This window comes from Ascidiella aspersa, chromosome 6, assembly GCF_963924565.1.
Source record: "Ascidiella aspersa chromosome 6, kaAscAspe10.2, whole genome shotgun sequence".
NCBI classification, from domain to species: domain Eukaryota; kingdom Metazoa; phylum Chordata; class Ascidiacea; order Phlebobranchia; family Ascidiidae; genus Ascidiella; species Ascidiella aspersa.
The window spans coordinates 20,243,385-20,270,892 of record NC_139452.1 but is presented as its reverse complement, the minus strand read 5'-3'; the positions used below and the strand labels follow the sequence as shown (position 1 = coordinate 20,270,892).

Here is a 27,508-nt window from a genome sequence, read left to right as displayed (position 1 = left end):
TGTGCAAAATATCGCCACGTCCCCTGTTGCAGAGTCCGCCGGCCCTGACTCTACAGTCTGTATTAATTCCGCCAATTTATGCAACTAAAACAACGTAGATTTTAGGCAATTCACTTGTAGGGGTGTCATATAATTAATTTCTCACAACACATGAATGAAAAATATTCCACCATATGCTATTCCAGCACCTTTACAATTTACAGTTGGCGGCCATATCAGTTTTAAAATTTGGCACTGCGCATGTCGGACTCGGGACTCGGGTAGTTTTATGTGGTCCACTCGAGTCCCGATGCCGACTCCGCAGCCCTGGGTTTATGTTCGTAAAATTGCACACCTTGCTATGTTTGATTAGTTTTTTGGAACAGCAGCCAAGATTAATCCATACAATTACAAAAATACTTATTATGACATTTTATGGGTTTCGGGCGTATCTTCCTTTCCACTATGGTACGAGGTTTGAAAACAGCTGTTATATATTTATACCGGTACTCCTGGTAGTTGTGTCAGTTAAAAGCACTACCGGTGCCGGTATATATAAATTTGACTTCCGGCAATTGAACTTAATCCTAGGCTTAATAAAGCTTAAATATTAAGAAAAATTCCAAAAGCTACACCCGAATAATCGCTAGATCAAATATAGCCAGTCTTTTTTACGAGATGTACAGTTTTTGTGTAAATTGTACTATAAAAAGTCCGTAAGTAAAACACCTCCGGACACGTTGCGGCACACCTGGAATGGTCACGCGGCACAGCCGGTTCTGGAGCACTGTTCTAGATTGGAAACCTAATATTCTAGAACCCCCAGGGATTTTACTTTGAACATCCCAGTCATTACTGATCATTTGTAAATAGTTATTTGTTTATATTTTATATTAAGATGATTTATCTTTGTAAGGTAGCAGCTTCAGTGTCAAGTTGTTAAAATATAATATTAACTTACATAATAATAACTTTTGCCTACTCGTCTCGTATTTTTCTGCATCGATAGGCGGTTTCTCAAACAAAATACGCTTACTAGTCCAAATTCAAAAATTTTGCCCCCCGAAAATCTTGGCTGGCTGCGCCCTTAAAAGTCAAACTTTCGAACCCTTAACATGGCCGAAGACTCAAATTAATTTGGTTTCGTTCGACTTCGATATACCAGAGTATCGGACACGATTGACTTCCAGCATTTTAAAACACCTATTTAAGGAGTAACTCTCAAGTCGACAACCACCATAAAAATAGAGATATGGATGCAAGCTTTTTTGCACAACGTGTGCACAATTTGTAATGTGCACTTTCTAAAAAAAATGTGGCACATATTAAAGGCCCAAAAGAACCCATACCGGTACTGTACTTGTGATTCCTCTGACTTCGACTTTCTGTTTTAACGTTAAAACTCTAACTCTAAAAATCAGTAAAAATGTGCACATGTTTTAAAGAGGACGTTTTACCGTGTGTACAATTTGAATAAATATGTGAACATTTTGTCACACATTGCGAAAAAATGTCACGGCTCCGTTACTTAAATCTGCCAAATTATTTCTCGAAACATTTCACACGCCCTAAGTTGAGGCTTACGCAAGTGACCCGGGGGGTAAATAAATGATGTTAGGACGGAAAGATATTTAATTTGAATATTTACAAAGCTATACCTAAAACAAGACCTTGTTGTTGTCATTTGGAGTTTATATGCTATATTTGCGACTTTTTATTGCAATATATTTTTGCAGATGAACAAAAAATGTTGATAAGAAATAAACGAACATAAAAAATAAAAGATTAGAAAACTAGTAGGCAAACAAGCAATAAAGTTTTAAAAGTAAAACAAATAGGAAAAATTAGGTATTGCACAATATCTTTTTTCCTTTTTCATGATACGATTTACATAACTCTAATTATTATTTATTTAATATTTGGTTGAAATACATAAACTAAATACTGTTAATTAGTTACCATGTATATTTAATACAACATTACATTAAATAGATATGATATTGACATCTAACAGCATACAGTATGTGTATAATACAAATGACAATGTTAGAAATTGGGTTTAAAGAGGATAAGTTAAGGCAGTTTATGGTCAGGTTATTGCAGTGTAGATATCACGAGCTTCAAACAGCATTTTTAATCCCTTAAAGAAAAACAATTATATTATAGTTAGTTACTGTGGTAAGCCAATTTATGTTTCTACCTTTTGCAATGAAGCAAGCCAAGATCTTGCTGCTTTTGTGTCCACTGATTCATATCGTTGTTCATGCAATATAACACTGTCTTCAACATCTTTGAATGTCACAGTAATGCCAGTAACTTGCTTTGTCCCATCTTAAGTGTATCAAAGATTTGTTAAGGTAGAAATTGTCTGCCCTATTTAATGTAAGTCATAATAAACTAACATTTTTAAATAATTAAGTAGGAATTTATCATGTTTATTACAGCAAAATATGTTTTTACAGTTTAAAACGGATCACTGGTTTTTCTTATTTTGGATGCAGTTTAGGTACAAAATCAAGTCAAAGTCATTGCTCAGACAATGTTTTTTAAACCTAATAAATGGGAAGTTTGACTTATTTGACAAATTTTGGCCTAAAAAAATTTGTTTAAACAAAATTTTGACCTGTTAGAGAAGAATCCCAAAACGCTGATAATTATTTTAGAAAATATGAGTTAACAGTTTAGATTAATTACAGGGTAACATAAATTGCATTGATCTTCTTTCATATTAGTCTCACTTGTAGAATTTTTTAACACAAAAAACTTAAATTTGTCAAAATAAACACTGTATTGGATTTTTATTACATGTGAAGTGTAAGGTCATTAAGAGATTAAACATTTGTCTTTTTTTACAATCAGTAAACTGGAATAAAATTTCGACGAAAATTATCTCAAAAACTTATGCTTCCAATTTATTTTGTGACGTAGAGGGATAAGGAAGGGATACTAGAGTACTAGCCCTTCACCATATGCATCTAAAAATTTCATTTTATTTTAAATTGCTATATGTCTATTGAAATTTCTGAAGCTTGTTTGTTTTACGGTGTTTTGCATTCTCATTTTAATCATAATAACGATTGGACATTTACATGGTATCATATTTTTTCTTTATGTTGGTTTTTATTTATATTTTTAACAGAAGGTACAAAAATTTAATGTTCGACGCTTATCGAGTGTGCCTCTGTGTTTATGTGTGTGTTTTTATATTATTTTTCATATATAATAGATAAACACATCAGTGTTATAACTTTTCAGATTAACTCCAAAAATGTTGTTTATATGGATATTCATCAGTCATATCTCAATTATCTAAAATAGTAACTAAACCATGTATAAAAAACAACAGGAACAACCTCTCGATATACAAATAGCGATTCTTTCAAAAATTACATGATACAAACAAAAATGCAATTTTAAGATGCCTTTGATACACAAATAGCGAGACATGTTACATTGATGTTGTATATTCCAGGTTGGGAAGTGAAGGATATAATTGAGACCAGAAACGTTTTCTATTTATTGACACTGGTATCCATTAAATGGCACACTTAAACCAGCTTTAAATGAAAGTACTTGGAAAATTTTATTTATATTTTATTTTCAGAACGAAATTAGCATAGCAGAGTATGACTCGTTGCAAGCGGTTATAGGGATTAATTCTTGTGTTTTTGAGCAAAATATTTGACAAGAGATTAGACGACAAAAATGAACTATTTTACGAGTGTTTCCAATTGTCTATTCAACGAGAAATAAACTGTCAGATTGCTGTTTAACAACTATGTATACGCACCAAAATAAACACACATTTAAACCTATATCCCCAACTAGGTTTATAACAATGTAAAAAACACTCATTGGTAAAAACTAACTAGTGGGAAAGAACAGTATGCCAAATTTTTTTGGGGGGGAGGGGGGAGTTTGCTGATTGGCAGACACATGCCTGATTGGTGAGTGCAAATTTAATTTAATATTAATCCAGGTATCATTTTTCAAAATAGCAACAATAGGGTGTATCTTTATAGAATCGAAAACCATCGGCGGCAGGTTTTGGGCAGTCGATCACTGCTCCGCTGACGCGTATATTAACAAGTAAAACTCATAGTTAAAAACATTAGTAAAAACAGGATCAGTAGTTTTGTTTAAATTTTATTTATTTATTTGTACTCTTACAGGAACTGATGATGCCACTTTGGCGAAATATATTTTCCTTTAAACAAAACGTCTGATCCTGTTTTTACTCATGTTTTTAACTATGAGTTTTACTTTTTCAAAATAGGAATTGTTTGATAGCCATTTTTTTACAACCAACAATAGCCTAGGTAGTTCTGGCTCAGTCTAGGTCCAAGAAGGCAGGGTTGGTATTGAATCTGCATTAGCCAGTTGGGCGTGCGTCTCCCAATCAGAACTCACCCGGACTGAATAACACTGGCCAAAATGCTGATAAGCCTTCCGCCAATTTCCATCCGACAAATTTGTTTTTCAATAATATAACCTACCTTACTATTTCAGTGGTATACATAGTTTTCAAAGCCAAACTAGCATACTGTAATGTGCTCAACACTAACTAACGTTTTTCGGCAATCTTAATGGTGACAAGCAAAACAGTTTACTAAATCAACACTACTTTAAGTTAGGTAAAACTTCGGCACCCCCCTTTTTGATAATCGCCTGCTTGAAAATTATATATACCTTTAGCATCACATGTAAGGAAGCTGGCTCTAGTGATTTTCATTAAAGACACTGCATGTGGAGTATTAGCATTAGTTGTACTGCTGGGATGTCCTTGTACATGATCAAGTTGCCTGTAATTGTAAATACAGCAGCTGCTTATAAAGAGATAGCCAATAAATACACATTTGTATGTACCTGTTGTCTTCTGACAATTTACACTTCATTTTGCCAAAGTTTACATCATTGATTAAATCAAGGACTTGAAAATCACAACCTAAATGAAATATTTAAATGTTTCTTTATATAGTCATTTTCAAAAAATGACTAACCAGGTGTATAATTTATATTTACAAACATGTGAAACTAACGAAAGGTTTATATACATTTTACAATCAAACAATATGTATATATATATCTTTTTTCTACAGTAAGGGTTGAAAATATTTTTGGAACAAACCTCTTGTTAGAATTTGCAAGCATTTGTCAAAAAAATCAGATTCCTCTTTTGATGTAACTGCACAATCATAACAATGTCTCACAGGGTCAACAAAGTACATTCTCTTTAATGGCAGTATGTGGTGACAACATCGATCACAGAAGCACTTGCCACATCTTCTGCAGTGGTGCTTCATTTATTTAAATTAAAAAAGTTGCTAAATTCAATTATTCACACTGCTAGAATAAACAGTTATTAATCAAAATACCTTGCGATTGAAGAAATCAAATCCCTTTTGACAAGATAAGCATTTTGTACACTGAAAAACATTAACAATAAAAAATTAACTTTAACTAATTCCAGATCCTTCACAAGAACAGATATGTTCAAACCTTAAAACAGCGAGGTCCAACTAGATTTATTTTGAGCCATCAGAAGCAATTCATTTGCGAGTTATGATACATTTTAGTTTAAGATGGGGCAAAATTTTCATAAATATGTCAAAAGTAGCGACAAAATCTGACGTTGTAATTCAAGTAATGTTAAGAACTGTTTTGCGAATGATTTGGTGTTTAGGTGTAAATGAAGCACGAAAAATATTGTGCCAATTTTGTTTCAATTAGGAAAACGTTAGCTTTACAGGCATACTTGATGCTTTTTGGTACATAAAAATGTGTGCAAGTCAATGACTTTACACTGTTTTCAAATCCCTTGCTTGACTTTGGTATTTTAAACAAATGACTTGACTTGGAAGATATTGTATTAAATAACTTAAAAAATATGTGTTTATAATAGACAGTCATCTATAAAATTGTGTTATTTATCTTGATGTGCACATAAAGCAATTAGCTCGCAAAATGGTACGTTTTGGTTATTTTTTACTAAAGTTATTGCTCATAATTAAAAGACACCAATTTTAATGGTTCAACGATTTATTTTATTATCAATGACTTGACTTGAGAGTTGACTTCCTCTAATAATGACTTGATTGGGACTTAAACTTACGTCATTTCAAAATGACTTGTATACAACACTGACACTATAATATACTAGTCTCCACCCTTGAATGGCTGCAGACATCACATATAAAGTTTGCAAATACTAAAAGCATACTCACTCATTATGTTCTAAAAAGAAAGTTGGATAGGGGTTACCCACAATATAATGGCCACATCGGAAAGAGATATAAGCATAAATAGTAAAAAATGAATTATCTAGAAATTTAACTTAAAATTTGGCAAAATTGCTTTTGTAAATATAGATATGCATAGTCACAACAGCACTTGGCTGTGGACAAATAAAAAAGGGTAAATATTAGACTGCAACTTCATGCTGGAAACATTGACATGGGCTGGCCAGGCTGTTGGATTGCGGGAAAATACAAAAAAAATTATCTTTTATGAATGATCAATAAAAATAAGATTGCCAGTAAAAAAACAACAACATTGGCCTGCAGGCCTGAAGTTGAACCATGCTGCTTTAAAAAAATATTTTTAGGTTATTTGATAAATAGTCACGATGTGGCTGAAATATTTTTATTAATCGTTTATGCCTGACTAACCTCTTTATCTGAAACCCACATAGGCTCTGCAAGGGCAAATGGACACGCATACGTTTCAGAAACTGGAACCATTCTTAATCCACTTGCTGACCTCTCCAACTTCCGGCCAATTGAACTACTATCCATTTTAAATTTGACACATAGCTAACCTAAAAAACATCCAGCCCAATGTAGTACATAAAGCAAAGAAAGGTATCACATTAAGCTGATATTAGCCAATATTTAGCAGCTTTTTTAGTAAAATTAATTTAAATTATTTATTTAAAGTTACAAAGTGACTAATAGGCATAGCTGCATATTGCAAACAAGTCTGATGGATTATAGCAGCTTAGTTGAATTATTTCCCCTTCTCCGGCTTCAGTTAATGCTTTTCCCTGCAAAACCTTTTTATGCTTGTAATAAGCGAGCTGTGAAAGTACTTCTCTGTCAGTGTACTGCTCAACCTTGATGGGAATGTGTGGATCCATCCAATCAAACCCACTACTGCCTAATAGGTCAAAAGGGTGACTTCCTTTTCTAGGTGGCATTTGACCAAAAAAAGGCGCAGATGCTGAACTTGTTGCTGTAACCACTGCACCATTATTCCATGTACTTGATAACAGTTTTTTAAGATTGTGAACATATGACAACTGAGACGGTAATAACAATACATTGTGCTGCATTGATAGTTTTGTCATTGCAAACAGAACATTTACAGCATCAACAGCTACCAATGTCTTTGGCATTGAACTTTTATCTTGAACACGCACTTCCCTCATAATGGCACCAATGATATCATTGGCAATGCGAACACGAGCCTGGCCCAGTGTAACCAAAGCAGCAAAGCTGGTTCCAGCTGGGGAAGTTTCATGCTTTGACCAAGCATAATCTTTGGTTGTCTTAATGTTATTAAGTAGCTCACCATTAGTAAGTTGAAAAACTTTTAACCAATTTACAGAACGTTGTGGGACATCCACTCGTTCTTTGTTCCAACTTGATTCAATCAACTCTAACCTTTGATCAGCTTTGAATCTTGCTGTATACTTCATCCAATCATAACAAGCAGGATTTGGAACAATTAGCCACCCTTGTTGCATGCAATAATGAGTTACATACTGTAGGGTGGAAGTTTTTCCAGAACCATTCGGCCCATAAATAATGTACCTATTAACAGGTGCATCATAGTCTGTGTTTTTAAGATAATTCACCAACTCAACCCCAGGTTTTCTTATAACTATACATGCTTCACCTACAGACTTCACAAAATGTTGGAATTTCAAGGAAAAATGTTTCGTGTTAAAGTCTGGTGAAACCATACGTCTATACACTTCAGAAGGTATTTCATGCATCAAACCAACATCATCGTTTGTATGATCATTTATCTGACTGGAGTTACACATGAAATTTGTAAGTTTGCTTGAAATACTTGGCTCTGTGTGGGATAAAGGAGTTAAAGCTGCACTTGTGGAATAAAAAGTTTTATTAGGTGAAACCCTTGTTGACAGATGTTCCTTTTTTTCTTTGTTTCCTTTTTTTCCCCATGAAGAAGATGTCTTTATTAAGTTTATGTATTGTTGAGAAGCAAATATTGTGGACTTAAACCTACTAATAAGCATTTTTCTATAGAAGTGCAACTGGATAGTGTTTTTGCTTTTTAGAGTCACACAATGAGCTGCCTTTAGTATACAGCTGCGACAATATATTTTTTTAAATGGCAGTAAGGACAGCCTATGGTTTCAATTATGTACCTGCCAAAAAAGTTAGAAAGTATAAACTTACTTTATGCCTAAAACAATAACACAGTGGAAGTGTTGAACACATATTACTTTCAGATGTCCTAGCTGTGAAGAATAAGTCACAATGTATCTAGCTTGACTTCTTAAAATAAATAATATAATTTTTCAGAATATACAGAAAAATTATCTGAAATAACAAAGTTAAAATGCTGGTGAATCAAAAATTAGTGACAGCGGGCCTTAGGTTTAGGTCTCTGACAGAAATATACTTAGTGGTAATTTTGTGACTCATTTAAATGTTGATTGTACAGTCAATTGGGTAATCTTTTTATGGCATAACCACTAACCAGCATTGCCAGCAATAATTTAAAGAATAACCTAGATTATAATAATTTTTTTGGCAGATTACACTAGAATATATATATATATATATATTTATTATTTTATCTCAAAGTATTCCTTGTTTGTTACCTTCTTAATGTAAACTATGAAGTAGTTACATCATTTATGTGGACCAGAGGTTCTTAAACTTTCCCTCCCTGGGGTTGAAAGCCTTTCAAGGTGGGGGGGCACTAGACTATGTCCCCCAAACCCCAAACTATGTTTTTTTGCAACATTCTACTATATGAGTGCAAAGAAAAAAAAAATTTCCAGATTTTAAGGAAATCTTTTTATCCCAAACGGGCTGTGTTCGCTATGCGTATGGTATGTTGCATCCTGGTACAAATTTACATACTTAAGAATAATAATTTTCGAAAAAGCTTTATGACGCACTATTATAATGTATAATTATGAAATGTGATTGTCTGGTGCTTCCAGGAAGTCAAAAAACTTATAGAAATCTGCTGGTACAGCAATGCACACTGAAAGCCAATACATAGACCAATAATTTTAATCAATGTATGGCAAAATTGCTATTAATTGTAATGTTTTGCGACTGAAAACTTTATGCACAGTCAGCGCACAATACTACTTATACTAACACAGAGGAGGATTCTATACGATGACAAAGAGAAAGATATTATACAATGTTAAGTACAAGTACATATGTATATTGGAAGACATCTCATATTCAAGTAACAGACTACCAAGAGCTTAAATCTTTAGCAATGTTATTGCAAAGCACTGCCCCTCATTCAGTTACACCAGGGGCAGGAACCTTTTTAACTAAGGGAGCCATAATAGTCAAATATTCTTTTGTGTTTTCATGAGAGCCACAAACATCTAGCTATATATATGTTGGCAAAAACTAGTAAATTGTGCAAGGCCATTTATTTTGTTCTCATTTAAAGGACAGAACATAATGTGCATTAAATTTAATTAGTTAGGTTTGCACAAATTTGATTACGGAGTTCGGTTAAAAGAATTGGGCCTTTCGAATATAAAGAGATTCGCTAAAAGAAGGAAAAAAATTTGCTACTATGAGTAATAAAAAGAAAATATAGAGTTAGGAAAGCGGTTGTGGCCGCTTGCAATTTTATTCAGATCATGTTGAGAAATGATAGCTTACATTTATCTGCAAGCAAGATTCTTTTATCAAAAGAGCCATATGGCGTTACCAAAAGAACCATACATAACTCAGGTTCCCGACCCCTGAGTTCACAATATTAACTGTACAGTATGTTCTAAACAGCCATTATTACTAAGTACTAATTAATAATACATCTAAAGATCTAACACTCATTAAGGTTGAAAGTTGGTGGAAATAAGCTTCGGTGTGATTTCAAATCAGGACTGAAATTAGCTGCAATTCATACTGCCTCAAGTTACAAAAACTTATAAAGATGTGTGGGACCAGTCACACTCTTTTTTAAAATCAGGCTTCCTTCAGACTTGGAGATGTGGTATTGTCCTCTTAATGTTAACAAAACATGACATGCAATGTGGCACAAAACATGATCAAATGGAAAAAAGTATTGGTCCTGCTTTTAAGGCCAGTAATATGTGTTTTTGTTGCCAAACTTTTTCAACTATTAGTTTTGAAGTGATTCCGAAGGACATGAAATCAGTTTCTTCCCATTTGCAAGATAGGTTTTAGTCTGGACCGACTTTAAAAGGTACTATACTCCACTATTTGAACCACTGAATGAAGGAGTTATACGACATAAGGACAAGTTGTGACTTTGAATTTGCTGCGCAATCTCAAATTTGTAAAAGCACTACACCACCTTAAATGCCAATGCTTTCTCCTGTCGCTTATGTTTCACAAGTTTGTATATGAGCATGACTGGTACATGGGCTGCATAATCTCTATTGCTAAAGATGATGGTATATATGTCAAGTTGTTATTGCATGCATCCAAAAAGACCTGTTCAATTATATTACTGGCCTCAAAGGCAAGGCCAATATTTTTTTCCATTGGACCATGTTTTGTGCCAGATGGCATGTCATGTTTTGTTAACATCAAGAGGACAATACCAAATCTCCAAGTCTGATGGAAGCCTGTTTTTTTTTTTGTTTTTTTTAAGTGGTGTGACTGGTCTCACACATCTTTATAAGTTTTTGTAACTTGAAGCAGAGTGAATTGCAGCTAGTTTCAGTCATGATTTATAATCAAACCAAAGTTTATTTCCATCAAATTTTCAACCTTAATAAGTGATAGATCTTTAGATGTATTATTAGTTATTACTTAGTAATAAGGGTTACTTGGACACATACATGCAGTTATTATTGTGTAACTGAAGGAAGGGCGGTGCTTTGCAATAACATTGCAAAAGATTTAAGCTCTTGGTAGTATATTACTTGAATATAAGGTGTCTTCCAATATACATATATACTTGTACTTCACATTGTATAGTATCTTTCTCTTTGTCATCGTATAGAATCATCCTCTGTTAGTATAAGTAGTATTGTGCGCTAATTGTGCATAAAGTTTTCAGTCGCAAATCATTAAAATTATTGGCAATTTTCGCCATACATTGATTGAAATTATTGGTCTATGTATTGGCTTAGTGTGCATTGCTGTACCAGCAGACTTCCATAAGTTTTTTTGACTTCCTGGAAGCACCAGACAATCACATTTCATAATTATACATTATAATAGTGCGTCATAAAGCTTTTTCGCAATCTATTACAAAGCAATGAAATTTTGTAATTTCTACTCAAATATCCCACTTCATATTTGGAGGGTAGAAAGCCAACAAAATTACCTTTCATTTAAGATAAGTTGCAGAAAAATCAAAGTAGAGTATTTTTCGCTATAACCGATCAAAGTTTTGTCATGCATGACTGATCTCAAATAGTCATGTGTGAAACTAGCCACTTGGTGGCCTGTAGTGATACAAAAACAAACAACAATATATCTTTTTAGAATCTGCTTACTTCGGAGAACTGATATGCATTGGAATTTTTAAGTTACCATTTAAAACACCTTCATAATAGGTCAAACAAAATTTGCAGTTAAATTTTATGCATGAGCGATCAGGAAAAAGCCTAAAAAGGGCCAATTTTCAGTCGCTGATATCTCAAAAAGTACTTGACCAATTTCGGTAAAATTGGCATCACTTTTCATAGAATTGCAGGGAGATTATACATATAAAATTTAAAAAAAATATATGACATAGGGTGCCACCACTGTACCAGTAGCAATGGAATGACCCAGTGTGCACACAAATTGTTTTAAAACAAATCTTGGGTATGCATCGTCACAGAATGCAGACTGGGCCTGGGCTACATAGATGATTAGTATAAAGTTTTATGAGGTCCATGATATACAATATTATCTTGAAAAAAAATGGTGTCACTTGTTTTTACTTGTCCTTGAATATATAATATTCTAATTATTCTAGATACAATTCTAAAACTTTAATTTATCAAAAAACTTAGATCCTGGTGTAACAACTAGCGCTGGCAACCCTGTGAACAACTATATAGATTGATAGGAGGGCTAGTCTGCATTCTGTGAAAGGAGCACACCAAATTTTTTATAGGACAATTTTTGTGCACACCTAAAAAAAAAACTTTTTTACCTAACACCTCAAAATTGTTTATTTGCCGGCTCGCCAGTTCACCAAACTTCTAATTCACACTATTACTACTGTGACCGATTCTGCAAAATTAAAATACGATTTATTGCTAAAGCCGTGTACGGTGCAAATAAGTTGGGTAACGGGACCATTTTTTAAAGTAGTTTACTTTAGCGATTAAGAGGTGTATTTAAGGATAAATAGCGCTAAGACGCTTCAATGTGGTACGCAGAAAGCAATGCAAAAAAAAACGGTTTACAAATACCGCAACGCACATTACTTGAGTTAGAGTGCGGGATAGCATTTGAGTTTAGGTGAATCAAAGATTATTATTAACATTAAATATATCAATACTTGACCCACCCACCCACACCCAAACGCTAACAACACCCTAACCCAAATAATGTACATATGCAGTATTTGGAGACCGTTTTTGCGTTACTTTCTACAGTCTGAATAGAAACAGCCACGACGGTAACTCTTATGTTGAGAGCGGAAGGCTGGGAAGTCCTACACGATCCTTGTAGTTGTAACGTCTACAGGCCAGATTGGAAACTTTGGATATTGCGCGGGGGAGATGTTTTGCAGCTGAAAAAATGCACGGCTGAAAATAAAATTTCGACTTGAACTTGCAACAGGGGTCGTGACTTTTTATTGACACCCTGTCTGTGTCACCAAATCCATGACACCTGTCACCAATTTCGTGACACCCTGTGACCGATTTAGTGACAGGTGTCATCGATTTGGTGACACCATGTCACCGATTCCGTGACACCCTGTCACCGATTCCGTGACACCCTGTCACTGATTTAGTGATAGGTGTCATCGATTTGGTGACACCCTGTCACCGATTCCGTGACACCCTGTCACCGATTCCGTGACACCTTGTCACTGATTCTGTGACACCCTGTCATTGATTCCGTGACACCCTGTCACTGATTCCGTGACACCCTGTCACCGATTCGTGACACCCTGTCACCGACTTCCTCAAATCTGAAAAATTTGCCATATTTATACTGCTATGACCTATGGGTAAAAATATGTTTGTTTTTTGATAGTTTTCCTGAAGTGTAAAGGCTTATCACTTTCCAACTGTATGTATTATTTCCTGTAGTACACTACTCTTTGAAATTTGTTGTCGAGCACAAACTAAAACCTAACAATACCCCTGTATTTTCAGCAAATAAAGAAAGCACAATTATAAAACCAAGCGGCCAAACAAACAGACGTTTTTTGTTTTATTTTTTTCTGTTGGTAATACACATTTTAAACAACATTCCAAAAATACTAAATACAGGTATTAAATGTTAATTGCAGTTACTGGATGCCTGGAATAGCAGAATTACTCAAAAAAGGAAAGGCTCTATTTATTTTATATTTATTTGAAGTTTTGTATTCTAGCAGTGTGTAACAACATAACAAAAATGGCTTAAAACTGATGCATTATGTGAAATGGAGGAATCTATAAAACTTGAAGGCTTTAAAGAATCTTGCCAAGGAAGAAGTCGATGAAACCCTCGTCAATTGAAAGCTGATATCGTTGGCAATCTGTGAAATTAAATACTGTTTTAAGTTTATTATCTATATGCAGCGCAGTGTTGGCCCATTTTGCCCATCAGTTAATTAACACAACCAACCTAATAGTTTTCTAGTTTATTTTTATAAGGTATGCCAACATACAAAAGGTGAATAAGCAATTAAATCATATTGACAGCAGTATGGCTAATTGGTAAACTTTGTCTGTTTTACACAGTACACGCCCTAAAACATATTTGGTTACAGTAAAAGTTGAATAAGTCCTTCATTTAGTATAATATTGTTTGTGAAATATTAGCATCAGTATGAAGACATATTCAATATTCAGACACGACGCGACGAAACATGTCTGACTGTTGACTTGTCGCGTCGTGTATGAAAGTGACTCTGTCTAATCCCCACCGACAAAGGGCGCGAAACTTAAACTCGACAAAGCTAGGCGATATAATTCAGTCATGATCATGGCGGAGGCAAATTAAATGGAAGTTTTGGCAGAAATATGTATTTGGAAACTTAACAAGCCGTTCATACGGCAACACAAGTGCGGGTACACCCTATTTGTGAAAAAAGGTATAAATAGGGTTATTTTCATACACTTTTTGCACTTTATTGAAACATGAAGATAAGTTTCAAAATTACGCAAGGATGTCATAAAAATTGTTTTTTTAAACTAGTCAAGCTGGTGAAATCAGACATAGAAAAGAAAGATTCGAATTAAAAGGCTTTTCAAGCGTTCCAGGAACATATTTTCATGATAATTTAAAAAAAAATACTTGCTAAAACTTTTAAAATAACATTTCGAACATAAAACCTACCGAAACCCGTAAAAAATGGTGGTTTCTATCAAAAAGTATCTTTAGTCACGGCAAAAAGTAGTGCACGCACTATCTCGCTAAAAACGCGTTTAGTCTTGTCTGTCTGCTGTGCGTAAGATTTGCGTCAAATCTGGTCGGTGGGAACGCGATAAAAAAAGAAATAGCGTTCCATCTCATTAGTCTCGATCAGTCTGCTTTAAAGCGTTTTTGTCTAACCGGTGGGGGGTTCAGCCTTACTCACTTACATTTTAATTAACAGTGTTAAAATAATTGAGGATTCCTTTTTCATGCACTTTAAATATCACACAACAAGTTAACAAGTATTTTTTTAGCAATTTTAACCAGTGTATGTATGCTGCTTAATTTCCTATGGTAGTATGTTTATTTGATTTTTGTTGTATGATGTGAAAATTACGTGTGTGTAGCAGTAAAAAACTCAATGTGTGGCCAAAACTAGTCCGTATTTATTTCGTTGTGCGACTGTCAACCTTTTTTGGCATCCCTTGCTTTGTAATAAAATATAATAAAACGATGTGTTGAATGTCAACTGAAAGAATCCATGAAGAATAGTTTTTTTTGGTGTGTTCTGCGAGTGAATTATTGTCATTTTGCAAAACAGTTATAAACACTGTTTGATAAAACTTTTAAGGCATGTCTAATGTCCTGTGTATTTAGGGTCAGTAATGTGTGACAAGCAGCAATCATTTTGGTACAAATAACAACTGCTTAAAATTAAAGTGTTCCAAATTACTAATAAACTTAACCACATCATAACAGGCAATTCAAATAACATACAGAGTGCTTTTAATAATTACTTTTTTTATAAATCAAACAAAAATTAGTCTGTAACGCTTATCACTACCGGGTGTACATTTAATAGGATTTTAATGCTGTTAATGGAAAAAAAATTATACAATTTATGAGTTATGTTGTTAAGTTTCCAGCCGCTGGTTTAGAAGAAGGCTAGGCACCTATTATCGGGCTAAAAATCTTGTACAATCAAAAAGTATTAATTTGAACAGTATAATTTATCAGTTATAAAAATCCACAATTAAAAATGTTTTTAACCTAATAAAAGTGCGCTTTGACCATAGCAAACCTTTTCCAGATTAAAAAAAAAATGAGTGACAGGGTGACACCACATCCATGACAGGGTGTCACGAATCGGTGACAGGGTGTCACCAAATCCATGACAGGGTGTCACGAATCGGTGACAGGGTGTCACCAAATCCGTGACAGGGTGTCACCTAATCGGTGACAGGTGTCACCAAATACGTGACAGGGTGTCACGGAATCGGTGACAGGGTGTCAGTGATTTGGTGACAGGGTGTCACGGAGTCGGTGACAGGTGTCACGGAATCGGTGACAGGTGTCACGGAATTGGTGACAGGGTGTCATCAAATCGGTGCCAGGTGTCACTGATTTGGTGACACTGACAGGGTGTCAATAAAAAGTCACGACCCCTCTGAACTTGCGCGGCTGAAAATAAACCATCAGGCTACCGAAAGTTGTAAATTGCGAATTTATATTGAACTTACAGCGTTCATAGAATACTTGAATCACTGCGCAATTTTTGGTTGGTGTGCGGGCGCAGTGCGCAGGTAAATATTTAAAAAGTTGGATAGTATAGCATTTAATATGCAATATTACTTTCGCAAGTGATTCTTTATGATGCATTATATTATGTACGTCTTATAAACTAGCGTTAAAACATGTTATGCAACTTTAGTATGCGGCCCGCCAATTTTGTTTTGTGCTTGTTAAGTTTCATACAGAAGTTTGCGCGGCTGAACTTTTGCGCGTTAGGCAATGATGAGCCAACCGCGAAACTCCTAAGAACTCAGCGATATTTTCGTTCGTTTATACGACATTATGCGAACGCCTGTATATGCGACCTATAGTTGGTAACTAGTCAGTCGAACTAATTAAATACGCCACTTGATGATAAAGGCATTAATTAACTAATATCCCCAGCATGATTGTAGTGGCGTTGTGCAGAGCAGACGGGTAACACTAATTTACGGAATGATGAATGGTCGAAACGCTCACAGTATTATTATTAAATATAATAACACTTGACCCACCTTCACCAAAACGTTAACCCCCACCCTAACTCAAATATTTTGCGTTGGTTTAATAATTGTTTTAACGGGGTAACACTTAAATTTGTGAGCGTTCCGACCATTCATCATTCAGTAAATTAGTATTACCCGAGTAGACCTATAGGAGGTTAAGTGTTGTTCAGGAAAAATTTTAACAGCGACCCACTTTAGAAATCGGTGTCGTATTAACATGAAGACCTATGCCCTTTTAACTATTTGTCTTGATATTTCACAATAATTGTCTAACAGACATTTATCAGTATGTCAATGTTACAATTTAATTCTCTGGTTGAAGCGCAACATGAGTTTAGCCAATATGAAAAACAAACCAAGTCAGCTTGGCGAACTTCAGGTGTTCATGGAAAAATTGGAGCCTTGGGTATGGACAAAATATTTGTTATTTAGCTTTTGTTTTCTCAGTTTCTTGAAAAAAGTTGTTTAACAGGAGAAATTAAAGACCTGAAGAAGGAAAGCCAGGTTATTCGAATCTTCTGGAGGCATCCACCAAATAAAGGTTGTTCTGTAGATTATACTGGCATTCCATTTATAATTGTTGGCAGAAAGGACTGGAATTGTCATCAAGGAGTAGATTTGGATAGATCGAAGAAGGAGAAAAGACGTCTCTTTATTCAAAAACATTTTGATGTAAGTTTGTGGTCCAGATTGCACTACAGTTATTGGGGTTGCAGTCAGTAAGGACACAACTCAATATATAACTTATTTTTATGCGAAACAGACAATAATGACTACCGAATCCAAAAAACTTAATAGCATTCCAATAACAGTGATATCTCAAACTTTTTCCATGTTTTGTCACATAAACAATATCAACGATTTATTTTATTAACTACTATGGAAAATCGCCACAATGTCAGTAAAGTTAACTTGCTCACGGACCTCCACGACTGATTAACTTAGCTCCAGTTGCACAATTGCATACCAGATCTTTAGAGAACAGCATGTGTCATTGGACTACTTGAATTATGCATAACTATTGATGTCATACGTAAAAATTTTTATGCCCTTGCCCCCCTAACCAAAATCATGGATCTGGCCTTGCAACATTGGCCCACCATATGAAACTAATTTCTTCTGATGGCCTGCGACAAAATATAGTTGAACCATGCTGGTTTGATTCAATGTATTATTTATATGGTAAAAATTGTCAAAAACATTTTTTTAAGGTTAAAATTTCGAATTTTCTAGGTCAAAAATTATTGGCCCGGTCATAATAGTTCAAAAAAAGTGTGCACTTCTTTTTGAAAGAAACTTACAAGTTTTCAAAAAGAAGTTCACTACAGTGAATTTTGGTATATCTACTCGCTGCTGATAATTGCTTAAGTTAATAGTTTTATTGTCCTTTGGCTTAAGTTAACACTTTTATTATATAGAACAGTGGTTCTCAAACTTTCCCAGAATTTGTTTTAATTGCTCACGGTCCCTTAAAAAATATACACAAATACTGTAAACACAAAATAACATGTTGATCTTAATGGTATCTATGAGACAGGTCCCCCTGCTTCTTTGCTATCAGCTCGGCAATGTCAACCTCTAATGAATCATTTTATTTGAGAAGCAATCACAAACTTTGAAGCAATCACAAACTTTTAAACCGTGACCGTACACTGTACCGCCTACAGTTACAGTACAGTATCACCACAGCAAGCTGTAGAAACGTAATTCTGACTAGCACATTGCATCACTATGACGTCATAATGGACAATTCAACTCAAAGTGTGCAATAAAGTTAATGAACAACTAATGAGCTCGGTTTGGAAAAGTAAGTTGCCTGAAAATTTGATTGCACAAAAAATTATCTTCTTCAGGAGCACCATGTTGATTTTTTGATAGGTGCTTCGCGGTCCCCAGTTTGAGAACCACTGATATAGAAAGACCACAGTTATGTCTCCCAACCTCACAGAGCAACTGTTCTGTCTTTTCCATTCAATATTAGGGGGCTATTGCCATACATGCAAATGAGTCTGAAAGGGTATGCCAAAAGTTTGATAACCCCTGCCTTAAAGAGTATACTGACTGGTCACACATAAAGATGAGCACTACATTATCTTCACACCTACTGGTCTATATAGAAATCATGCGAAAACTGCACAAAAGCATACATTGTTTTCAAAGTTCCCATATTGCAAAGTGTATAGAAAATTGCATTAACTAAACAATTCAACCGAAATTACGTTTTGTAGTGTTAGGGTGTGGACATATAAAAAAGCTTAAAATAAAACATGTCATGCCGGAATGCATTATATCCTATAAAATTGGAGAATATTCATTAAAATGACAAAATATGAGTTTAAATGGTCAAAGTGGGATAAAAAGTTTAGGGACCATAAACAGCAGTGAAATTAAAAACATAGCAAATGTAGCATGTGTGACCAGACAATTTAAGAGCTGGCTGAAAAAATGTTTTTGTATTTTATCACTAACCATAAAAAATAAGATTGAAACTTGCTGGACTGTAGTTGAACCACTATGATTTAAACAATGCATTGTTGTATATAGGACACATTAGGGGCTGCAGATTAAGTCAAAACAACTTGAGATTCTCTTCTCTAGTCCGACCTGACTTCCCTAGTCCAACCTAATTTACCACTTGTATATTTCACCCACTTGAATAAGTTTCTTAACTCATCCAACCACAGTACATGGTATAGAAAATATATTAAAAGTTTCGGATTTAGTGCCGCACACTTCTTACTTGGGACATAGGCAGTCTTAAAATTTTAACAAAAATCTTACCAAGATCTGAAATCTGTGTCGGGTGAAATAAACAGACTCTCCAGCCCTGCTTTTAGGAGTTGCCAGTCTGTTGTTAAAAGCATTTCTTTGTGTTTTGCTTACAACCTGTGAAAAGCAATTCAGTTTTGCTGTCATCTCTTTAAAATTTTTGGAATATAAAAATGACTGGCAAAAAATAAATAGACTGAGCATACTTTGAAATCTAAAAGACGCAGCAAAAAAATGGTAAATACATTTGTCCAAATTAAACATACATGACTTTCTAAAAAAAAAGCAGATACAAGCTGAATCTAACATGATGAACCAGTGGTTTTACACTTTGGCTGGGAGTTCATTTTTCTAATATATAAATAAATTTTATTATTAAAGATAAAATATAGTTTAAACGTTGCCAGATGCAATAAATTTTAATGATATTTTAAACTCACTGACATTTTTATTTAGCTTACTACAGTTGTTTTTAAATAGTTGTTTATACTTTATTGGTTTATGTTAAAGGAAAGCATAATACTAAAGTTTGACGCAAAACTTCTTCTCCGGCCCTTTATTAAAAATGTTTGGTGAACGCTGGAATAAACCATGAAATAGTAAGCAACAAAACAACACATACGCAATACACAACCATTACAATACCTGTTAAAGTACATTTTATAGGCAATTCTGACTATGAAATTATTTTGACAAAATTTTTACTAACATGTGAATTTTGAAAACGATAAAAAATAATCACCTTGCATAACTTGTTAGTCTTATGTTGAACTATTTAGTTAAACTTTTTTGACACAATTAGCAGCTTACAGCTAAGAGACGACAAGTCCTTTTCTGTTTTATACGTATACACTACATGCTGATCACCGCATAATGCGAAAAATCATCACATATTCATATATTTTTAAACTGAAAATAAAAAATGTACAAAGTTAAAATTATTTCTTGTTGTTTCACTAATGACCAAGTCACAAATATCACACTTGCTGTACACCACTACATGCTGATCACCGCATAATGCGAAAAATCATCACATATTCATATAGTATGAAATTTCTTTTATGTAAAATAGTCAAAATCATTTCTTTGACCATCTGTTATAATTAGTGAATAATTTTTTACCCCTAAAGTGAATATTTTTAAACTGAAAATAAAAAATGTACAAAGTTAAGATTATTTCTTGTTGTTTCACTGATGACCAAGTCACAAAGATCACACTTGTTGTACACCTATGTGTGTGTATCTTTTATTCAATTAAATTAAACCTCTTTCATATGAAGTTCCCTGTACCAATAAAATGTAGCTATCATTGGGGTCATGGTTGTTTCTTGACTCACTACCCTCTGAGCCTATGTATCTCAGTATGTACGGCAATAATGTGGTATGGCCAGAGGTCGTGACTCAAACCTTACTGCAGGCTAGTTGTTTTTCTATATTGTGATCTCCCAGCAATTCTGCTCAAATTAATTTATGTAGAATACCTATTTGACAGGCATATTTTTAAAAGGGTTTAAAATTTTGTTACTCAACAGAATCGTTTTACTAATATGTCTATTAATCTTTTTTGCATACTGTCCTACTTAATGACCTGGAACTTTTTCACCTACAACCCTAAATTGAACTATATGACTTGTATAAAAGTTGCGAGAAAAATCATGTGTGCAATTTTAACATTATGACGATAGCAAAATAGTAAACTTGGGCAATTTTAATTTGTAAAACTCTTAATGTAAAACGCTCTTGTCAACCATATTTTCCGAATAGAATGAATTCTATCCTATGCTGATTTTTTTAATTAGTCTATCAATCGCTTACTAGCACAAATTTGTCTTTAACCACATAAGTTAGTTACTTTTATCTAGGTTAAATATGTGACTCACCAAACCCTAAAATTAGTTTCAAATTTATATAATTAATTGTTTTAATTTTTAATGTGTTTGTTTTGTGTGTGTACCTATACTTTTTATATTGTGATCTCCCAGCATTTCTGCTAAAATTTAGAATACCTTTTTATCAGGCATATTCAAAAATGGTTTAAAATTTTTATACTCAACAGTTATAGATATATACATTTGTTTTGCGAGAAAGTGATTTTCAACCATCTATCTATGACAAAACTAGCTAGCATCTGTGTGATTATAGGATGAAAACATGAACATCAAGCAAAGACAGAGACAAGCTTCAAAGAAAGTTGGTTGTCCAGCAATGATTTTTATGCTGCACATCGTCAGATTCCCAGATTATGAAGTTAGTTGGGCCTTATTAATATTTCATAAGTTTTGTTTTTATATATTTTTGTGGTAAAATTGTAGTAGGTGACACATACTACTAATAAAATGCTGCATAAAACGTTATTTTTTGTGGCTTAAGTATTCAATGGAGAATAACTATTGATTGCATATTTTACCTTTAGATTTGAAAAATACATAAAAAACTGTATTTTTTAGAGAATAGCTAATGCTGTTATGCATAATGTGTAAAGGTTCTAAATTAAGTTACACCCAGCTTAAATGTACAACAATACATTTTTTTGTTTATTTATAGATTTCAATAAATTCTGAAAGAAATCGCAAGAAGAAATCACAGTTACTCCGAAGGGATATTCTTAATGATAAACCCATAACTATGCATCATCAGTTTATATTGAAGCTACCTGATCCTGCTGCACACTTTGGACACTCCCTTAGTGTGGTATGATAATTTATGTTAATCGGCAAGTGGTTATGAAACTTAAATTTTAAATCATGAGAAAAGTACAACATCTAAAATTTAAAGTTAAATTAGTAAAATAAATTAACTAATTTAATTTTTACTGATTTTTTATGAACCAATATCCTAAAATAGGGTTGAGATTTTGCCATTGCCTGCTCGCCAATGTGAGGACATATCACTAGGGGTGGGGTTGATTTACACCCATTCACCCAACTGGCAAGTGCACTTGGCAAAGATTGGTTGTTACATTTAGACTTACTGTTGGGGTTGATTTGTTGATCTGCCATATTGGTTGTGGTTATCAGACTTACTTGTGGTCGTAATTTATTTATCTGTGACAAGTTATGTTTAACTTCCATGACTGAAGGCCAAATATTGCATAAATCGTTAATGATACATCTTTGCGCAATTACAACAACGAATTAAAACACTGGTGTTTTTTACAGTTTTTTTTTTATATTGTTTTACAGTCTGCAAGTTTCCGCCAATCATTAGATAAACGGATAAGGGATAAAATTGCAGAACTGGTCAATGATGGTGTAGTTTCCCTCTTAAAACTGAAGGAGAACTTAGCACATTTTGTCACAGAGGAGATTTTTGTTGGAAGAAAACCACCTTCTTCTTCAAACAGACGCTACTATCCTACTGACAGAGAGTTGGAGAATTATTTGTACAGGTCTGCATAAATTGACTTCATTTGCATTTCAAGCCAGCGATTAAGGTTAATTTGTTACGCCAAATAACTTTGTCCAGACAACAATGACGCGATGGACGTGTTGGCTACCCCTGGTCTATATGTCTTTGCTGCAAAATCGAATCATAGTGAAAAACGCCAAATTACCCTTTATACATTTTGGTATCTAATAAGTAAATATCTTGTTTTGAAAAGTTTAACCTACTTTTAACTAACACTGTGTTTATGCATTATAGGTTCTTTCAAAATTACTAAAACTATTCTTGTTTAAGGAAAGACGTATCACCGCATCAAAGCATGGTGGAGATCTTAATGGACGAATGCACACCTTTGTTTGATTTAAATCAATCAATTACGAGATCTCTTGGTGAAATTCAAGACATATGTTGGGACATCAGCTCCAGTGCAGTATTATCAGATACTGACGAAGCCCTTAAGATGTTAGTCAACAAATTAAAAGACATTCGTGCGTATAGCTATAATGAAAGCTTATTGTATTCAAATAACAAAAGAAAGCTAAGCACAGAAATAAACAGTCCATCAGAAAAGCGAAAACAGTTGGTTCCTTTATTTTAAAGTCCTAATTAACGATCACTTTTATTTTGCACTTTTAACACTTTTATTTCTGAAGTTAGTGTTGTATTAAGATAAAATTGCTGTATATGGTTCAGCGATGTACATCAACTTTTTCTCTTATTATTTCAATTATTAGAACACGAATCGTTGTTCTGTAAACTGTTTCTAGTTTTCTTGCCAGATTGTGACAGTCACGAGAGTCTTTAAAACAACGAAAAAAAATATTTTTTTGAATTTATTTTCTGTTTTGGCTTGTTGCAATTTAAACCTTTAAGTGGATTTGATTTATTTAGATGTAATATTGTAGTTAGTTTAAACCAGGGTTTCGAAGCCCGACTCGGGATTATATTAAGTATGTTAATTTGGTTGGTAGTCTGACTCGAATCCCAGAGTCTGAAGTGAGATTTCTATGTAGGCTACCAAGTTAGGAACAGTTCAGGCCACACACTATAACTTTGCGATTTATAAAAATGGTTTGAGACGAACAGGGCTTTACGTTTTTCAATCGGGGCCCGGTGCAAATTCCAATATGAGACGCCCATTTTTAACAATATTCAGTCATTTTATGTCCTTCACAACATAGTTGTTTAGCGACCCAATCTTATGTTACATTTATTATACTAGACGAAATACCCGGCGTTGCCCAGGTTAAATAGAATATTTACCACCATAATGTACAAAGTCTACCTGAATTTTATCTGGTTAAACAAAATGAAACAATCCATCATACTGTGGCTCTTTATTACTATTGCACATTACGTTGTAACATGTTAAACTAATAGCTTCATGTTATATCCCATAATTTTGGAAGCTCACAGCCTGCGTGAAAGCGGCAATAATGTAAAAGCGGAATGGCGTGTTTAATTCTTTGACTTATCTGTGTGGCTCTAAAGATCCAATTCTTTGTCTCTGTAATTTCCCAGTACTTTTTTCATTTGGTTAAAACAATCTAAAGATAAAAAATTAACGTATAACCTAATAAGCAGTTTTGTGTATGAAATGGGTCACTAAAGGAAAGTCGCACACGCGCTGTGACCATTTAATTACTAATTCACGTGCTACCAGCATTGTATAAGCTTGTTGAAGCCGCATGATATATAGCCGATGATTTAAAAAAACATGGGGTATTTAACATTAAACCAAATTGCAGCGTTGTGTGCTTTTTAAAATGGAGCTACTAAACACACAACTTTGGCTAAAGACGTCTCGCATAATTTACGTAACGAAAACCCTTACTAACAAACGTAAAAAAGTCGTAGCAGCAATTGTTCAAATTCCGCGAAATTCAAGCAAATAAGTCATCACGGTAAATACCATTCTGCATCCAACGAAAAAAATCCCGTTTGAAAAGTAAATTTGCTTATAGTGTTCAAACCGCTGCAACAAACGCGATATTTTGCTAACTCAGTCCAAATGATGCGTAGTTTAAAACTCGGTTAGGGTTGTTGTAAGTTTTCTGTGTAAGTGTCTTAATGCCTCATAAAAAAATGTTATGGAAAGCGCTGCAATTAGCGCTATATTTTGCGAACTTATACTATCTTTTACGTGGTTAAACAAACTGCAAAAAGCTATCAAAAATAAAAGTATAAACTTTGCCACATGAAGCTTTTTTTACCAAGGCAATACACTTTACGCAGGTTATTGCCTTATAAATGTGTGAAAACGCTTTACCCTTTTCGTCAAGAGGTTTTGCAATAAGTCACACGCCCGCCCTTTCGAGTTGCAACCACTGCAACATGCAACCACTGTTATGTGATGTTTTTGAATGGTACGACTAAATAATCGACTATAGCACACAACACTTGGCTAAGCATGTCATACATCTTTTAAGTAACGAAAACCCTTGACATTTTTCAATTGATAATAACTCTCAAAACGTAAAACTTCAGGTTGTAGCAGCAATTTGTTTAGACTTGCTTGATAGCGTGATATTTAAGCAAATACGTAATCCCGGTGCTAAACTGCGTTAAACGTAAGAAATCCTCATTGAAAAAACAAACGCTTTCTGTTAAACTGGTGCAATAAACGCAATATTTCGCGACCTCTGCCAAGTATTGCGTGGTTAAACCCATTAAAGAAGTCATTAGACTTTGGCCTCAATCAACATCACAACATTGCTGGGAAGGCTTGTTGTACGATATACGTGTAGGTTTCCTGATGTTTTTTCAAAGTATGTTTAGTCTACGACCCGTGTGGTAGCAGTATTTGACGTCCAACGAAAGAAAACCTCGTTTAAAAAGTAAATCTGCTTAGTGTTCAAAATGCGACAACAAATGCGATGTTTTGCGAACTCTGTCTAAATTTTGCGTGGTTGAATATACTGCTACAAGTTTTAACTTGGAACGTTGCACACGTTCGGTTACAATAAATTTCATAACATGTTATGTTTTTTTGCCTTGAGCCTATTGTGTACACCAAAGCGCTGGTCGTCCCTTGACTTATAAGGATTGATATTAATTACTCTTTTCACACGTTTTTTTATACACAGCAACAAAATATGTAGCGACATTTATCGGTCCAGAATTGCTAACAAACGCCTTAAAAATAAAAGTTGCTCACCCGTAACCGGTTTGCGACGGCGCTCGCTTGAGATGCGAGACTTTCTCTCATAGAAAGAAACAAATTTTTTTTTGTCCGGGAGCACACGATTTTCTTTCTATTTTCCCACTTGCTCGGCGGCTCGCTTAAGAGCGAGCAAAATGAGCCACGGTTGCTTTGTCTGTGTCTCCCTAAAACGCGAACATGCAGACTGTTTGGAGAGATGTTATGTTCGATGCAACGGCGATGTAGCAAAATCATCGTTATGGATTACGGCAAAGAGCGAATAAAAAAGCATAACAACTGGACAAATTTGTATTTGAAAAGCACCTTGAATGTTGTGCATGTTTAAAAAACAGTGAAAAGAAAATCTCCAGCAATAAGACCGAAATCAGAAAGTAGACATCACTAACTCCCCTAATGATTTCAACCCTAACTAACAATTTTCTCATCCCACAAATTACCCACCAATAATTCCAAACAGGGTGAAAAAATAGGTTGCCAAAACAGTGGCTTCCTAACGGCGCCATTCAAACTAGAACACCCAAACGTCGACACCAAAACGTCCGATATCAGACCCATTGCCCCTGATCGTCCTTTAACCTCTAACTACAGATTCAGGCGTTATTTTTGCCATTAGGCCTTATTCCGACCGATTCGATTACTGCGTATAATGACTTTATTATGTCGTTGGTCTTAACAGGCCGCTATGGTTTTATAGATTTCCTTTTTAGGCCTTATTGTGTGATCCCCATGAAACACACTGCCAAGCCAAATACGTAGACTTTGCTAACATCGACCGGGAATATACCAAATGGACTGAACATCGAAAAAAGTTACGAAGCAATCAGCGAATCGTATCAAATTACTTAAAACATTGTGTTGTTTATAAAAAAACATGCTTTGGGAAAATTGGGGTGTATTCAAAATTATAAATGTTACCTACGAACATCAAACGGAAAACAATGATATGAGACATACAACTGTCTCGCCAGACTAACGCAAAACCTCGTACATTAACACGGCCATCACTTTTACCTTAAAGAAAGAAGTATTTTAGTATCGCATTAGATGAAAGTCTGATATAAGATAAACCTCAGTTGGCAATTTTTGTACGCTCTGTAAAGGATTGCTTAATCATAGATGAATTCCGTGATATTGTTTAATAAACGACAGAACTATTTGAATAGATGCAAAAGAAGCAATAACGCATGGATCCACCAGTCAAGATAGGTTCTGCAATGGGACTTGTGGGCAAGGCTGCGGAGTCGGACTCGAGACTAAACTGAATCGTTTTTTGCTGGAGTCCGACTGAAATGGTTTTAAAAAGTAACCCAGAACTGAGTAAAATAACTATGCAAATCTTTGAATATGATTTTAACTAATACCTTGTGGAGTTAGCGGTCTAACAACCCCAAACAAATATTTGTTTAAACCGCTTGATTAACTAGAGCTATCAGATTCAC

At 34.4% G+C, this 27,508-nt stretch overlaps 3 protein-coding genes across 4 annotated transcripts; 1 reads left to right on the top strand and 2 right to left on the bottom strand.

The window, feature by feature from the left end:
- Positions 1-1,672: 1,672 nt before the first annotated feature.
- LOC146140670 (zinc finger FYVE domain-containing protein 21-like) lies at positions 1,673-6,913 on the bottom strand. The gene is made up of 7 exons (XM_083391257.1): positions 6,648-6,913; positions 5,355-5,405; positions 5,108-5,276; positions 4,846-4,924; positions 4,669-4,781; positions 2,180-2,310; positions 1,673-2,119 (listed from the first exon to the last, which is right to left on the bottom strand). The coding sequence occupies exons 1-7, from the start codon at positions 6,771-6,773 to the stop codon at positions 2,069-2,071; spliced, it is 720 nt and encodes a 239-aa protein (XP_083247383.1). The 5' UTR covers positions 6,774-6,913; the 3' UTR covers positions 1,673-2,068.
- LOC146140669 (small ribosomal subunit protein mS29-like) lies at positions 6,802-8,370 on the bottom strand. Its single transcript, XM_083391255.1, has one exon. It carries the CDS (start codon positions 8,240-8,242, stop codon positions 6,926-6,928), a length of 1,317 nt encoding a protein of 438 aa, XP_083247381.1. The 5' UTR covers positions 8,243-8,370; the 3' UTR covers positions 6,802-6,925.
- Positions 8,371-17,033: 8,663 nt separating this feature from the next.
- LOC146140668 (calcium-responsive transcription factor-like) lies at positions 17,034-23,708 on the top strand. Of its 2 annotated transcripts, none has more exons than XM_083392328.1 (6): positions 17,034-17,159; positions 17,226-17,425; positions 21,665-21,769; positions 22,067-22,213; positions 22,705-22,910; positions 23,201-23,708. In XM_083392328.1, the coding sequence occupies exons 1-6, from the start codon at positions 17,042-17,044 to the stop codon at positions 23,502-23,504; spliced, it is 1,080 nt and encodes a 359-aa protein (XP_083248454.1). In that variant the 5' UTR covers positions 17,034-17,041; the 3' UTR covers positions 23,505-23,708. The 2 variants fall into 2 exon arrangements, with proteins under 2 accessions (XP_083248454.1, XP_083248455.1); XM_083392329.1 differs by having other exon boundaries at positions 23,206-23,399.
- Positions 23,709-27,508: the final 3,800 nt, after the last annotated feature.